General features: G+C 35.7%; 1 protein-coding gene across 1 annotated transcript; it reads left to right on the top strand.

Annotated features, from left to right (window-relative positions):
* Positions 1-4,306: 4,306 nt before the first annotated feature.
* Positions 4,307-16,874, top strand: dnase1 (deoxyribonuclease I). Its single transcript, XM_043711572.1, has 8 exons — positions 4,307-4,444; positions 10,628-10,716; positions 12,958-13,041; positions 13,151-13,266; positions 14,274-14,386; positions 14,482-14,639; positions 15,981-16,077; positions 16,787-16,874. The coding sequence occupies exons 1-8, from the start codon at positions 4,307-4,309 to the stop codon at positions 16,838-16,840; spliced, it is 849 nt and encodes a 282-aa protein (XP_043567507.1). The 3' UTR covers positions 16,841-16,874.
* The last annotated feature ends 1,436 nt before the right edge of the window (positions 16,875-18,310 follow it).

The following is an 18,310-nucleotide window of genomic DNA, read 5'->3' as shown; positions in this document are numbered from 1 at the left end:
CAAATGAAAAAAAACCCTGAGTTTTCTAACTGAAAGAAAGCTAACGCACTTCAATGTGAACTCTGCCACAACCGGAACTGACCATAAATCAAGCTGAGTGGATTCATCAATGCAAGACTGACTTATTTGGACCACACAATACAACAAGGTTGAACATAGAAAAGTGAAAGCAAGAGCTGTTTTGAAATATCTCATGCCTTGGAGAAAATGTGAATATTTGCATGATATTGTTTATATAAAAAGGATTTAATTTAATTTAATTTCAAATGCACTGTCATTGCACATTTTATTGATTTATTGTAGAAAGACTGAAAATTTGAGTCAATGCAAGAATGCCAAGGTGCCTTTAAAAATGAGAAATCTATGCAGACAACTGCATTGGTTTCAGCTGTGCTGCACTAAGAGAAGCCAACTCGATCTGGCTGTCGATGCCAGAGACCTGGGCCTGTCAGTCAATTTTCAAATAAACCTAATGCATGTTAATTAAATATTCAACAATTTAGAAGGCCACATTAAGTCTTGTGCTGTTTTACATAATTTTGAACTATATATCATCAGAAACATGCAAAAAACATATTTATACAAATCACAAACCTTTGATTTTCTTGTAAACATTTCAAGACAAGAACTTATGATTATTTCAGTGGAAATTAATTCTCAAAACATATAATTTGAAACTTAGTCATGTACCTGGAAAAGAAAATACTTTGGAAAAGTGAATACTTTGTCAACAGCACATATGAAGGATTACATGCTGAACTGCCCATGGATTCAATGCTGTGGTGCCCATGGATTTATATAAAATATTGTTCAAACAAAAACAGAAATTGCTGGAGAAATTCAGCAGGTCTAGCTGCATTTGTAAAGTGAAAACTGTGTTAAAGTTTCAAGTCCAGTGATCCTTTCTCAGAACTGCAAAATCCATCAGAATGTAACTTTAGAATCTGTATATTATGGTTGTTGTGTAACTCATTGTAAGTTTAATGTTAATATGCTGCTACTGTTAATGTTACACATCATGGTGGGCGGCACGGTGGCATAGTGGTTAGCACTGCTGCCTCGCAGCGCCAGAGACCCGGGTTCAATTCCCGACTCAGGCGACTGACTGTGTGGAGTTTGCACGTTCTCCCCGTGTCTGCGTGGGTTTCCTCCGGGGGCTCCGGTTTCCCCCCACAGTCCAAAGATGTGCAGGTCAGGTGAATTTGCCATGCTAAATTGCCCGTAGTGTTAGGTAAAGGTAGCGGTATGGGTGGGTTACGCTTCGGCGGGTCGGTGTGGACTTGTTGGGCCGAAGGGCCTGTTTCCACACTGTAAGTAATCTAATCTAATCTAATCAAAATAATATTAATAAAAATTCTGTGAGACATTGAAAAAGCCTCTCTAACATGCATTTTTATGTATATTTAGAAAAAAAAAAGAAAATATATCTTAGAATGGTATTTTCACTATTTCGCAAAAAAATCTCAATATTATTTTGATATGTAACATTAACAGTAACTTTTTTAGAGAAAGGTGTGATTAAAGGTATGTGATTTATATATGCATTAATATTATTTATTTTAGGTTTTAGATTTTAATGATTAATTTATTAGTATTTCTGAGCCCATGATTTTTAAAAAACCAGTATGGGAGAGATAGTTCTTGAGGTGATACAATTACGTTGTTTGAACTGAGAGGGTTTTACAAATGTTTTTTTTTTAAGTTGGAATGATAGAAGCCGCTTGAATGGATGGGGTCAAACACCCACAGTACCAAGATTTTTAGATTTTAGCTTTTTGTGACTTCTGGGGTCTTGAATCTGAATGTGGAAGCTCTTGTTCCTCTGTTACAGCTAGAAGCTGGGCTTCTGTTTCTGCTAATAGAATTGCATATGAGACAATCTGAATTTGCCTTTGCCAAGAGTGCATTTATGGGATTTTGATGTTATTGGAACAGCTAATTAGTAGTAGTTATATATATTATTTTGTTTAGTAGTTTGATAGATTTATAGTTATGCCAATTCTTTTATTTTATTTTGTCTGTATTTTAACTGTTGTATAAAAATAAAATATATTTTGCTTTAAAAAGCCGAAGGCCCCACAAGCTGTTTACTTTACTGGCTTTGAGCAAACAGCCTGCTAACTCTATCTCAACGTTTCTTCATAAAGATATCAGGACAAAATACACCTCATAAAGCCACAGAATTGTCACAATATACATAGCTGATGACTACCATCTGTAATTCACCATGCAAGTCTAGTTAGTATCTAATGTGAGCAACAACATCAGTCAGAACAACATCGTGCAGGTAATCGTCCTCATTAAACAATCGGTCCACTGCTTAGATTGCTTGGTGGAGTAGTGCTGTACAGTCCAGAGAGGGTGTCCAGGTTTGTGGAGATCTGCTACATCCCTCATAACTCACCATAATGAGAATGCAACCCTTACTTCCTGGGAACCAGAGGCCATTTCAAAAGGAAGACAAGGAGGATCAAAAGATGCATCTTGAATCACATGAAACAGGATAGGTTCTTTGTGAGACCATTATGAGGCTTCACATCCAAAGAGATGACTTCTTCAGATAAGCATGACCCATTATTTCCTACTGGTATAGCCAGCTGGGACACCTTATCATTCTTGGCCTTTATCCTAGACTGAAAAGCACGAGCTGAAACATTGACACAAAATCTTTCTTCAACAACACATCTAATTGTACATACTAAAATGAGCTATTTGCCCTTGTGCAATTGCCTAATTGCCTGCCTTGTAGATGCCCTTGTCTTAGTACTCATGTTCAGCTCTACCACAATCGTTGGTGACTTGCAATGGAGATTACTGCAGATGATCTTACCTGAAGCACTGAGCACTCTTGGGCCTGGCTTTAGATTGCACGCACTTGGCATGGGTAGCAGCAACCTGGACATTGGGCATCATTTTTCTTGACCTTCCTTACTTCAAAATCATTTTCTGTCAATCTTTGTTCAGTGCTACAGTGTTTCCCTAAGAGGGATAGTCTACCTTTAAGAGCTGAGTGCCAACTGTAATGCATGCTACTTTTGTGCACTGTTGTGTTTTCTATTGGGTGGTCAGGCCACTGGTAATACAGTCAATATTTGGTTCCCCCATTATAAGAAGAGTAATGATGTGGCAGCACAAAACTTACCCGATGCCCATCTCCAATGGAACCAGCAAAGGTAGGTTGCAAATCATGACTTGCTCCAATAAAGCAGAGTAAGCATTTGCAGCCTTTACTGTTTGCATTATGGTTGGCTTTGGACACAGATGTTGAATTTACACACTTATCAGATATTGCTTTTATTTACAGTCTAATTTTTCAAAATTTCCAAAGCAAAGGTTGCTATTTTATAAGGTTTCCAAATGCATATCAGGACATTTGAAGGACAAGGGTCATAATAAAGGTTTAGCATAATTGTAGCATTGCAAGCAATTCTGTGACCACAAGGACCAGGAGCTCCAGTCAGGTAATACGAGTTATTTTGAATACTTTATAACTACAGTAGCATAGCAATGAACACAATAACAAGTTGAGAAATAATTATATTTACTTTTTTTTGTTTTATGCATTGTGGCCAGCTTATAGATTTCCAAAAAGCACACCTGGCATTTCCATTTTAAGATGTTTAAACGAATGTTAATCCATATGGTTTTTATTATAGTGGCATATTTCAGGCAGAATACTGAGACTGTGTCATGGTCCACTAATTACTATTCAAACACAATACTGGAGAAATAAAGATGAGTGGAAAATGAAAATAGATAACAGTTAAACAAGATTAAAAAAGATTGTTCTGTTGACTGAAAAAGAAAGTGCCTTGTATTTGAGATGGCAGCATCTATGTTTTGTACTGTGAAAGAACATTACTATTTCACATAGTAACATACACAAAACAATTTTGTTGCTGCATTACTGGTGCCTTTATCTTGAGCTGCTGATGCCCTATGTTCTGAGATTTCCTTAATAAACCTGATTCTTTTCACTTCTCTCTAATCACTCTTAAAAATCGACCTCAATTAGAAGAATACAATATAAAAGTAGGGAAGTGTTGATGCCATTGTACAAGGCATTAATGAGACCTCACCTGGAGTATTGTGTGAAGTTTTGTCCCCTTACTTGAGGGATGTAGTTGCATTGGAGGCAGCCGCTATATGATTCAACATTAAATTTTATGCCGAAAACAGTCTATGTAGCAACTTGGATGCTTTTATTATATTAAAGTTGCTTTTCACTTGTCAGTTGCTGATGGAGTTTTCTATTACATGTAAGTTGATTCTGACACACAAATCTCTCCTCTGCAGTTTTCCAACCATGCAGCAGTTAATCACATTATTAATCCTGGCCTGTGCAGTGAATATAGTCAGCTCAATTAAAATTTCTGCTTTCAACATTAAAGCCTTTGGAGACAGCAAAATGTCAAATGCCACCATTGCTGACATCATTGTTAATGTAAGTATCACAATATCAAACTAAATGTGTGTATCATTCAAAATTTAGAGTACAGATAATATGACTGAACTAGAACTACTGAAAATGTTTATCAGATTAGGCAGCAACTGTGAAGATAGGAACTGAGTTAATGTTGTCACAGCCAAATGAGAAGAGGTGAATCGATCATTTTTGATCAACCAATAGTAGAGCCTTTTTGCGTTTCAGTTCACAAACCCTTGTCGCTGCTCTGCTAAAAGCATTTCCCTGATATACAACTCATTTGTGTATTCCCATGTCTGGGTTCATTGTCTCCAAGTTGGATAATTGCAGGTAATGCCTTTCATATCCAATATGTGAAACATATCATACAGGTATGTATCCAAACAGGAGATACAAGTTTCTTTGTGTCTGACTGGTTTCAGTCTCTTTTGATGAAAATGTAATTTTAGTTCTGACTGATTTCTTGTTTTTGATGGTTTCATAAAGATGAGCTCGATCTATGGTCTGATGATTACATTTTAAGTGAGTGTTTTTCTTTTTTAAAATAATTTCAGTTCATGTAAATCCCAGGTATTAACACCACATGATCGAAGTCAAAAGTTGATAGTTCATATTTTATCAAAATCATAGCAATGTTTCAGTTGATGATCTTTTGTCAAAACTGAATACTATTGAAATCCTGCAATAAAGACTCATAATCCTAACTGGTGGTAATTTTCAAAGACAAGTGTTGAAAAAGTAAAAATGGCCTCCACAAAATCAATTCCCTTTACATGTTAAATATTTCTAATTTCATCCTTAATTCTCAATTCTCTGCTAAGCTTAAGTGTGTAAAAAGATCTGAATATCTTTTCTTCAGATGGAAACCTATACCTTGTGTGATACAGATTTCTGGACAAAATGCAAGATAAAGTTTGCTATCTAAGAGATGATCATTCTAAGTGATCAGTACTAAAATATATCTTATTCAATTGCTTCTTTCAAGTTCAAAATGCACTGTGTTACATGGTCATAGCATTACACTTAAGACCCCAAGACACTTTTCAAACTTAGTTTCAATGTATTTAAAACTGTAATTTTCTTTGCTCCTCTCATGTTTACTTCTTCCCATATGCTTCACACTTGTAAAAGTCAAGTCTGGGAACACTCATTCCTGAGTTACTTTAGCATTTTGACTATGGTATTTAGCATTTTGTCTATTATAGATCTCGAGAAGATGAACTTTAATCTCTAAATAAAACAGAATTCTATAATCACCTGAAATCTCATAACAGAGTCTCAAAAATGTACAGCATGGAAACAGACCCTTTGGTTCAACTCATTCATGCTGACCAGATATCCTAAACAAATCTAATCACATTTGCCAGCATGTGGCCCATATCACTCTAAATCCTTCCTATTCATATACCCATCCAGATGTCTTTTAAATGTAATTGTATGAGCCTCCACCATTTCCTCTGGCAGCACATTCCATCCATGCACCATCCTCTGTATAAAAAAAGTTGCTCTTTAGGTCCCTTTTAAATCTTTCCCTCTCTCTTAAACTTATGCCCTCTAGTTTTGGACTCCCTTACCCTGGGGGAAAGATCTTGGCTATGCACCCTCTCCATGCCCCTCATGAGTTTATAAATCGCTATAAGATCACCCCTCAGCATCCGACACTCGCGAGAAAATAGCCTCAGCCTATTCAGCCTCGCCCTATACCTCAAGCCCTCCAACCCTAGCGAATCTTTGTAAATCTTTTCTGAACCCTTTCAAGCTTCACAACAGCCTTCCTACAGCAGGGAGACCAGAATTGAATGCAGTATTCCAAAAGTGGCCTAACCAATGTCCTGTATAGCTGCAACATGACCACCCAACTCCTAATCTCAATGCACTTAACAATAAAGGCAAGAGTACCAAATGGCTTCTTCACTCCTGTGACTCTGCTTTCAAGAAACTATGAACTTACACTTCAAGGTCTCTTTGTTCACATTACTTCCCAGAACCCTATTATTATGTGTACAAATCCTACCTTGATTTGCCTTACGAAAATGCAGCAACTCACATTTATCTAAATTAATCTCAGTCTCCCACTCTCGGCCTTTCTGATCATGTTCCTGTTGTATTCTGAGTTGACTACACTACTGATTTTGGTGTCATCTGCAAACATAGCAACCATACCTCCTATGTTCACATTCAAATCACTTATATAAATGACAAAAAAACATATTTTTATGTTTTGTGAATATTGTTTATGTTGCTATTAGCCATTTGGTTTGAACTTCTGATTTTGGGAGTTGTTCTTGCCTCACTACGATGTTCTTAGTCGATCATGTGATGCTTATTCTTTGAAGACTTTTAGCAGCAGTTAACCTTTTGCAACATGCTTCTGAGATATCTACTTTTCAGCTTATATCTATTTCTAATTTGTTATTTCTTAACATATTGATATTATGTGATTACATCTACATTCTACTTCAGTGATTTTATAAACAACAAATACAACACAACATAGAATCATTGAATCCCTAGTGTGGAAGGGGCCATTCAGCCTATTGAGTCCACACTGACCCTCTGAAAAGCATCCCATCCACCTAACTTTCAGTTCTTTGGACTGTGGGAGGTGAGAAAATCTATAGCCTTAAAACTTGTCTTTAAACATTTAGACTAAACTGTAATGCTGAATTATAGAACACATTTACTGCACTAGAAAATAAACAGGCAGGAAGGCTCAGAAAAATGGGGGTAATTAAGGAATGCAAATGATAGGGACACCTATGCTCACCAAGTGATAACAGGATGCTGTGAGACAATTAAGAACATTTGCCTTAGCATCGGTGAATCTGTGTGAACAGGACACCAAGTGATAACATTCACAGCCGCTCCCTTGTGAAACTAATAACAGTGTTCGATTCTGACCCTGAAACGAGACTCGATACTATTAAAAACTTTGCAATTAACGGTCAGATGCTGCCAATTATAATGGGTTCTTATTATCCCTTGCAAGTGGGGCAGACACAGAGAGAAAAAAAAATCTTTGCTGTTACAAAACCCTGACTTGAGAGTTCAAAAGAACACGAGAGAGAGAGAGAGACCATTTCAGTGCTAAGGCTGTTGAAGCCAGTAGAAAACTCCTAGTGCTTATCTGCTATGGACTGAATTTAATTGCATTTTGGGACTTTATGATGATATTGAGCAGCCATTACCAGTTATTAAATATAAACTCTGTAAAAGGTAATATTGATGAAGCCTTAACTTACTTGCTGTTCTTGCAGACCACTCTACAGACCTTACAGACTGTCCCACTGTCAATTCTAACTAATCAGATCTTATGTCTTATTTGAATTTGAATCACAAACTTGAAAAGAAGGCATGTTAAATTTGAGACTAATTAATTATTTTAAATACAACCTTGCAGTAACATTTTAGCCTCAGGTACAGAATGATTCTGTGCTTAAGATAAAAAGAATCTGCTCCCAGCTTAAAATTATTCTAAACCTGACATTGAAGAGATTCTGACACAATGTGTCGGGAAGCCATTTTATGGTCAAATGTTTGCCCTCCTTGCTAAGAAGTCTTTCGCAAAACAGTTGTATCAGACAGCGAGCTGTGCAAGGTTACTTTATGAACTCTCCAATTAGCTCAGACTGGACCTCTTTATGATAGGAGTTTATCTCGCTAGCAAACTGGGTATGTTTTTCCCACCTGATGGGAAAGGCCTGTAGGAGTGATCAGTCAAGCGTACACAGATCTGTCAATTAACTTCTCTTCCATATGAATTATTGTCTTTCACTGTTAACTGTCTAATTAAGAACATGTGGTGTTTTTTAAAAACGTTTGTATAAAGGCAGCCACTTTGTATCAGTACACCGGTGTAGCTTGCTAGGGCACTTGAATAGCTGGTACCCTACTCTCCTAGATTATTAGAACCTAGTTAGTTTAGCTTATAGGTATCAGTGTTATCTTGTAACATTGATACTTTAGTGAATAAAGGGGATGACTAAAATTAAACTAATCTGTCTGTAAGAGGTTTTTATTCCAGACTTCCAAAGAGTATGATCTCTGGGACAAACCGAGAGAGGCTTTACAGGTCTGACTCCACAAGGGATTCCCTGGGCCGTCTCAAATCTGTACTTTAACAGACGAAACCAGAGAACTCGGAGGAAACCCATGCAGACAAGGGAGAATGTGGAATAAGTAACATTGTGGCAAATTATATTACCCTTCAAGCTTTTTACGCATAAATATAGCTCTAATTACCAGCATTGATCCAATTTTCACTACTGAGTCAGAAGGGCAGAGTCAGAAAAATTAAAAACTCCACAATTCTGACTCAAGAAAAAGTTTGTTACGGGTTTCTTTCTGGATGGGAGGTGGGTGACAATTGGAATCTGGTCCATTGACCCTAAAAATTGTGCAAAAATAGCTACAAGGGTTGCCAGATGCTGAAGTGGACTGAATTTCACCTCAGTGTTCCTGGATTTCATCCCAGCTGTTACAAAAATCAAGAAGAACCCCTCACATCCCCTTACTTTCCCCAAAGTCTCCATGTTGATTAGTACCCAAAATAGTCAAAAAAATCAGCTATAAGAATGTGCAATGTATTGAGCATAAACCATCCATGTCTTTAAAATTGCAACATATTTGTAAAAGGTTTGCTATGAGCAACAAATTAGCAGACACTGGTATAAAATTAGTGTGATACATGTGTAACTGCAGCTTAGCAGGGTCCTTCTATTCAGACTGTTGCAAATGTACAGTTGATTACTGACAGATGTAGCTAATGCTAATTCTTCAATTGAAGATTAATAAGCAAACAAAAAGTGGACTGAAAGGTTACATATGTATAAACACAAATGATCAAATACTGAATTAGAGTGCTTGTTTTGTGTTTTTAGATATCATTAGGTTAGTCTCACCATTTTTGTACTTTAATAGCAACAAAAGAAATGATAATTAAATTGGTTTTAACTTGTTCTAAATAACTGACTGAATCAGAGTCAATGATGGCTTGTCTACAATAGCGGTTATGCCATAGTTCCTAAATATTTAGTTGTAATTTAACTAGTCAAGTCATGGGAATGAAGCCAATTCTAGAGAATGGGAGACTATAGTAAATTAAGAATGGAACCAAACATGTACTTTCCAGTTCACTGACATTACTATTCCCATCGGCTGAAAAAATAATGCCCTCGAACTCTAATTCAGGATTTAGAAACTGTTATGAAAGAGGACACCTATTCTTCTGAATTCAAAATCTCTATAATTACTGGATAATTCAACTTTTCTTATGGAAGAAATTACTTTGAATTACTAATAGATTGTAAACTACACGCCAAACTACAAACAGTCAATATATTATCAGCACATGCACTTTGTAGTAAAAATTAAATTGTTGCGTTAATCTCTTGGCCTGTTCAGACATTCTTTATACTTATTTGATGAAGCATTTGAAAAGTAAAATTGAGTGGCAGGCTTGAACTTTTCACCAATATTGCTTGATTTTAAAAATGCCTTGGCTAACCAGCTGCTTCAATAGTGCAATATGTTACAGAATTGTTTGGGGAATGTTTGAGTTTGTTCTCAGCTGGGTATTATGCACCCTGGCATCTGCCATCCACCAAAAGTAACATTCAGCCAATTAATGTAACTATTTTAGGAAAATCCATTTTGTACAGATTATCTGCCAGAGATTGAATCATCTTTGAATCAATTCAGTTCAGCAGATGAGTTTATTCTTCCCTGATCATTTCAATTCACCCATGAAAATCTGCTTCATTTTTCTCTGCAAGTTATGAATGAGATCTTAAACAGCAAAACCATTTTAAAAACTTGTTTTCTGTCACTGAAGAGGAAACGTTAGGAACATAGAAAGACACAAAAGTGCAAGTTTCAGATTGTTGCTGACTTATCTGTCATTTCAATCCCTCATCTTTACAATTAGAAAATAAGAATACACATTTTGCTTTTCGTACTGAAAAGAACATGGAATAACCTTGCTGAATTTTCCAGCGGGTGGTAACATGCAGCGACAAAGTAGAACCTTTTCAATGAAGATCGATTCAAATATCTGCTCTTAACATTCTATTATTAATTCTCCTTTTATGAAAAAAATGCAAGAAATGGGTTTCATTTCAAAATATACGGCTGAGTCAGAAAATACAATTCTTCTTGAGCCATGCCAAATGAATTAAATTTCTACATTTTATTTCTTTGTAGCTTGTTCAAAGGTACGACATTATCCTAATACAAGAAGTCCGTGATGCTGACTTGAGTGCTGTCAAGACCCTAATGAATAAACTCAACAGGTACAGTCATGTGGTACTGAGATGATACGTTTGTGAATGTTTTAGTTATATTGCACCCTGTGATTCTGGACAGAGTTGACAGAATCAAATACTGACCTTCCTTTTTCCTGGAGTTAATGTACAGATCAGCCATGATCTGATAAATTGTTAGAAGAGGATGGACACCAACAGTTCTAACAGTCCTATGAAAGAATTTGTAAATATTGTATAAAACCAGAAAAAACATTACTGCTAATGTTAAGCTGCTTGAGGAACTTAGTCTGTTGCAAATTATTTGTCATTTTGTAAACACTAATATGTTAATGAAGTACACGTAAGTGGTAATATTTGGGGGAAATCTTTGAAGGACCAAAAATAAATTGGACAATCAATAAGGTTTTACATGAAGTTTGATAGTGAAATGACATCAAACAGTAACTGTTTGATCCTTACTATTAGTTTGTGGTTTGCGCAGGATCCAAAACTATATTGCAATGTGGTTAATGAGTACACGGGTATAAACTCTCTTGAATTATAATGGGAATGGCAAATTATAGTTATAGGGAAGATTTAAGATTATTTATACTCAAGCAGAGAAGGCTAAGAGATTTAGTGGAGGTATGTAAACTTCTCATGAGCTTTGACAGTTTGACAACTGTAATTCTATGTCCTCTGGTTGAGGAGTCAGTGATGATGATTCATCAATTCAAAGTTGTCACCAATGATGAGAAGTGGTGAAGGAAACTTCTTTCTGCAGACACTTGGTGGTGCATAGCATTTCAACCACAGTCGGTTGAGGCAGACATAATGACATTTTAAGTAAACTGTACATGACATATTGAAGAATATATAGAGTTATCAAGAGGATGGATGAATGGGATAATGTAAGATGCATTCCAGTCAAAAGCCAGCATTGACTGGATGGAGCAACTAGATTCCTTACGTGCTGAAAACCTGTATGATTCTAAGATGAAAATCACTTGGCTTAATAAGATTCTCAACACTATCATTTTGAAAATGTCCATTCCTTCATCCAAGTTATCAAAATAAATACTGATAGGTGAAATTCCAATGGCGAATGCGACTTATAATATCCCATCAATAAAAGGATGAACATTTTATCCTTAGTCTTCTTTTCTTACCGTCAAACCAATTATTAAGCCACAAGGTTACAACCAGTTTAGTATGCTGTCATTTTTGCCAATAATTTCTGTATGAAATGTTTGACCAGATCCATGTCGATTCTCTTTATCTGATAGTTTGCAGTAAATGAGTATAGATTCTGATAACTAATAACTGATGAAGAATGCGTTACACTTATCTCCCATTGTTTTCAAGTTATTGAGTTACATTTGCAATTTTCCAATCCAAAGGCAACATTCCTGAATGTAGAGAGTTTTGAAAAATTACAACTGAAAACTCCAAAATTTCCTTGCTTAATTCATCATACACTAGGCAGAGACAATCAGGTATCTATTCATTGAACTGTCCGCCTAACATCCAGAGATAAATCAGGCAAATTTCTTCCTAGTAATGCGAAGGTTGAAGCCACTTGTCTACAGTCTATGCCTCAAACTTGTTTCCTTAGTCACTTCTTCCATCCTTTTCCTTGGCAAGTGTCTGACACTGAATTGTGTTATGGATTGCCTGATTTGTTACAGGTATTTTCTACCTCAACTTATGCAGAGATGTTACTACACACCTCTGGAGCAGCATCCTGGGTAGAGCTATTGTTACACACTTCTGAAGTACGTGAGACTTCAGTCAGAGGTAGGGACACTACCACTGCACCCCAAGACCCCTTTGGAGCTGTTAATTTTTATTCTAATCAACCTGTTCAGAGATGTCATGGTACACCTCTGATACAGGTGAACCCAGGCCAACAGAGCTGTTCTATTAAAAGAGAAAGCAGCTGATTCACCTGCCAACACATGCAAGTTGTGATGACTGCATGATAATCCTAATCAGCAAACAAAAGTGTTCCAAAAAGAATGGGATGATTTCATTTATTGTGCCACATGTTTCTTTGGTTATTTATTATTCAATTTAATAACCAGCCACTGAAAACACATTTACTGGCCAAAAACACGGGAACCACCCATTGCAAGTGTTGATTTCTTTTGAAGTTTGATTTTTGAATCATCGCTGTTGAATTTGTCACAAAGATCTCCAGCAATGTAACTTAATCAATCTACACATGTGTAAGTGCTTGTTAACTTTAAGCTTTCTCTGCACATTACTAACTTACTGATATTTCTCTAGCCCCTCTAAAGAAATCTATTCGTACATTGTCAGTGATCCACTTGGACATAGCACCTATAAAGAAAGATACCTCTTTGTGTACAGGTACAGTCATGACTGTTGCACCAGAAAATTATTTTGAGAAGTTGTTTTCATTGAAATATAAACATTTCTTCACATAACTTTTTAATGACAACTATTCTCATCTCAACAGAAACTCAAAAGTGTCTGTGGTCAACAGTTATCTCTACAATGATGGTTCTGAAAAGACTGGTCATGATATTTTCAGTCGGGAACCATTTCTTGTGAAGTTTTCTTTACCCTATTCAGGTAAAGCATTTCAGCACTGCAACTCAAATAAGTTCTTCAATGTAGAATGTTTTGGTAACTTCAAGCCTCAAATCTAGGATGGTTGGAGAGACAAGCCAAGAGTTTTCACTTTGGGCACTACTGGTAAACCAAGTGCAAAGTACTCTCAAAATTATATCTGCTTTCAGAAGCAATTTTTTTGTTATTCATGGTTACATTCTAAGTTTTACATTGCTGAAGGTAAAATCTGTCAAGGATCAGTCCAATCAGGCAACATTTTTGCCCATTTAAAAAAATTTCCTTGAATAATTAGCATTAAATGTATGCATTAATTTAATACAGTTAATACATTAGTGTTGATGCAAACATCTTTAGTCAACATCTTGTTTCCTTTGAGAAACTAAATGTATTCTGTTTGAAAATGACATTTAAAAACAATCAAGGATCATATGCTAGTTTCATTGTATACAATGATCAATTTTTCAGTTTTGTTTGTAATATTAAGATTTTAATTAATGCCTATTTGAGCTCCTGAACCTATAAAAGGTTAATTTTAAGAGCTTTTGCTGAAAATTGGCAACGAGGATTAATTTGATCTGGGAACATAGTTTTGCAAACAGGCCCATTTAACTAGATGATTTAAAAATAAACACGTTTTGTGCTAGGCACAATTTGCATTCAAAATATATCCCTCTTTCATGCTGCTTTGGTCAATTTCTGGTGAATTGATCTAAGAAAACTACAACTTGGAAGGAACTGCAGGCCATGTTGCCTGAGAAACAGCAGCCCAAGTCTCCCAGTGAACAAGATGGGGTAAAGATTATTATTCAGAATGTTATTTCATATTATACTCGCAGAAGTTTATTTTAAACACCAGGAACCAGATGGATCATTTTCTTCATCAGCTGTTCCTGCCACAATTTCAAAGAAAGTAATGATTTTTTTTTCAAAAGTGAGGATGGTTAAATGCTCAGTCTTAAGTGTACTTTATTTACATTTTCCCTTTGACATTCTTTTTCCTTCTTCAGCCATTTGTGATTTCATTATCATACCGCAGCACACATCGCCTTCATCAGCAGTAAAGGAAATAGATGCCCTGTATGATGTCTTTCTTGATGCTAAGACGAAGTTGGGAACTGACGTAAGCAATAAAACATGGAGATGTCAACGACAGAAAAATTATTGTTTTAATTGCCATGCGTTTAAATAAAGTACTTTCATTTGTGGCCTACACAGAACATGCTGATCATGGGTGATCTAAATGCAGATTGTTCTTACGTCAAACCAAGTGACTGGGCTTATATTCGCTTACGCAAGGACAACCAATTCCAATGGCTTATTCCAGATTCTGCAGATACTACTTCTGCCATTACAACAAACTGCGCTTATGACAGGTAAAAGATAATTCTGACAAAAATGTTTTGTTACATCTCTAGCTATATGTCATGACAATGGCATTATCTTACACATCCTGTTATCCAAAGCATTTTCTTTCTCATTGTTAGTTTCAATGATTTATGTGATGTGCTTGTGATCCCATCAAAAATTTAGCATTGTTCAACATGAAGGCGATTATGTCAAAGACTATTAAACAGTCACTGTAAGCTCATCAATCCTCAAGACTTGAATAGAAACATAGAAAATTCAGCTCTTTGAACCTGCTCCGCCATTCAATATGATCATGCAACTTGGTATCCTGTTCCCGCTTGCTCCTCACACTCTCTGATTTCTCTCGCCCTAGGAACTACATTCAGCTGCTTCTTGAAAACATTGACTGCTTTGTCTTCAACAGTTTTCTTTAGCTTAAAGTACTTATTCGCTCCAATTCCTCCCTTGCACAAGACCCTCCTTTATGAAGATGGAACCAAGTTATGTGTTTGTTTAATGTGCCATCTCTTTGTTCCCCATTATAACTTCCTTTGTTTCTGTCTGTAAGGAACCTATATTTGTCTTCATTCATCCTTTCTCAAACAACAAGCAGATGAATTGAAACAATTAAATTTCTCTCTATTCTGTTAATCTCCTATTTTAATGCCGTAGGCTTTGACCACAGAGGATGAGGCCAAGGGACTCAAGCAGCCTTATATATGTACCCATCAAGGTCTTATGACATCAAATGACCTATATCTTCTGCGCCTCTCCATTGCAGCATGTAATGGAACACAAATAACATCCTCTGTAATGGCCAAACATCCGGTGGCTCATGTTGCCATTACTTCATAAGAATATTACATTTATATACAGCACTCTTCCTTACGAAACTCTCACCATCCTATTCATCTAAACTGATGGTGTATTGTTGACACCTTTTGACCCATCACACATTTGGTTGCTGGTTTCACTGCAGAAAATTTAAATATTATTTTCCATCATCTCTGCTAGATTTTAACAAGTACTTTATCAATGCTGTTACTGTTTTTGTAGTACTTCCATCATTTTGGATGCTGAACTTCTCCCATACCTCTTTTTCTACAATTTCCACATGGACCATCAAAAGTACTTAATTGGCTGTCAGGCACTTTGGGGTGTCTTGACGTTATAAAAGGTGCTGCATAAAAAGAGATTGCTTTCAAGCGCTAATGCTTCAAAGGCTGCATGAAATAAAGTTCCTGGAAGAAAAACATGTAGAACATGCTTAATTAGAACTCTCTGCAATGACAAACACCAGGTATATAAAGTACATTTTGTAATATTCATTTCCATTATGTCATGAATATATTTCCTCCCCTTTCCAGAATCATAGCTGTTGGCTCAGAAATGAACAATGCTGTAATTGATGGATCAGCTGGTATTTATAATTTCAGTAAAGTTTTCAATTTCAACAATAAAATGGTAAGTTTAGATTTACAAACATGAACTATAAATATCAGTCATGGCAGTCTGTAGAATTTTACAGAAAAGATTCTATTGTGGCATTTGCCAAGGCCATAGCAATGGTTCCGAACAAATTTGAGATATTGATCAAATCAAATCAGCTGGAAATGTTGATTTTTTAAAAAAATGTGATTTTGCAACATTTAGTGAAGTGGCTCTAAAAGAATACTTCTTCAAAGGAAGTTTTCTTAGTGGGATATTTGTAAACATATGATTATCAATTTACCGAATTATCAAAATAAGACAAAGCATCAGAAATAGCTTTCAATATTTTGGAATATATTTGTATCTGATAAAATAGTCTGTTAACCATTATCTAATGCCTTGAGAGATGTGGTTACAGGATATCTAATTCTCATTCACCAAGTATAATATTAACTTGCAGCTTTGACTGAGATTTGACCTCAATCATTCTGTCAAGCGAGCTTCATCAGTCGTCTAAGTTGTTAAATGAAAATGTCTATGACAGTACAGTTAAGTGTTCTATCTCAAGATAAAGGAACAGTTATTTCTGAGAAAACTACCTTACTTGAAAAGCCAGTACCAATTAGCTAGAGTAATACTAAAATCTAGACTTCTATGTACTCAACATTCTAAACAGGGAGGCCGGGGTGGATGCAATCAACTAAGAGACTGGAATCACAATTTGCTATTTTTATTTTTACAGACTCTTGCAGTTAGTGACCATTATCCAGTGGAAGTAAGTCTTGGTACTGCATAAGGAAGTAATTAACAGTGCAAGTTCATGACCTAAGCATCATCAACCTAAGTTAACATGATGCTTTATAACAAATACATTGTCAAGATATATATCTCAATTTAAGCTAATGATTTCTATTGACATTGTAGTCATAATTATTTAAAATGATATCGCCATTATTATAACCTCTACCATCAAATATTTTTATTAAGTGATGTAATTTTCTATCCATGCCCCTATCACTTTTTTAAGATCATTGCCCTCTCCCTTCCTAATTTGTTCCATGGCAGTCATCCATATTCATTATTTTTCTTGGTAGTGACATTTCTGTTGTATGAGGAATGGGGGTCACTGGAGTAATGATTTATGGAAAGGGGGCTTCAATACCAGGGATCTTCAAAAATTTTAAGAAATGTTATATGATTTAGATCTTTATTGTCTCTGATTTTTAATTAAACATGCTTAATCAGTCACATTTGTGATGTAATTCTTGCTTCTCATTGTTAGCTATTACTTTGTGATTTTTCAATGAAAAAGCAATGTATCCTCATTGAATTTACGAATACTCAATAAAAGTTTAACAGAATTTAATGCATTATTGCTTGACATTTGGCATAAAATCCTTCTAGAAATAGCAAACTATGGAAAGTCATTGCTATATTCATGTTTAGAATAAGAATTTTTCCAAACTTAGACATGTTGTTAGAGTGCTGCTTAAGAGAAAAACACAACTATGCCCTTTTAAGCTTACTTTTGCTGGATAATCTTTGTTCTTATTCAACATAAAGTATGACTCATTTCTCTCAAATAATATCACTTGTATAGTGATATTAATAATATCAATTGTTATTATGGGCAATGTGTTTAGGCAAATATTCTGAAGAAAAGCAGTTATTTAATACCTGAAGTTCCTTGATCATTTAAAATGCGTCCTTATGAATTGATCTGTCCAAAATTAAAGGCATGCTTACAGATACCTGAATATAAACAAAACCTGGATTATGTTATTCTTTGCATAAATCTAAATAAGTTTAGATCTCCATGTTTGTGTTGATTTATTTCCTTTGTTTATTGGATCAGCTATATTGCCCAACTCTGATCTTTTCAAACCCTTCTGGAGTATAGTTATCAAAATCATATAATACTCCCAGTGTGGTCTGTCCAGTAGCTTTTGCAAGGTAAAATGCCTCAAAAATATTGATACCTATCAATTATTAATGTAGCTTGGTCAATGGTCTGCAACTCTGAATAAACAAATGTATGTAAAATAGTGGGTGTACTGGGCACTTGCTTGCCATAATAAAAACTCTCAGCTCTCAACCCTCATCATATACAAAAACAAGGAAGCTTCAGGCAACCATTGTTAAAAACACCAGCTCAACTTCAACTGGAATATTGTATCCAATTTTGGGCACCACACTTTAGGACTGATATGACAGCATGCATTTAAGAGTGAAGAAAAGTCTTCCAGGAATGGTTTTACAGACTTCA

Source organism: Chiloscyllium plagiosum, chromosome 21 (genome assembly GCF_004010195.1).
Source record: "Chiloscyllium plagiosum isolate BGI_BamShark_2017 chromosome 21, ASM401019v2, whole genome shotgun sequence".
Lineage (NCBI taxonomy): Eukaryota > Metazoa > Chordata > Chondrichthyes > Orectolobiformes > Hemiscylliidae > Chiloscyllium > Chiloscyllium plagiosum.
Note: the sequence above shows the minus strand (reverse complement) of the source record. Positions and strands in the feature narration are given on the sequence as shown.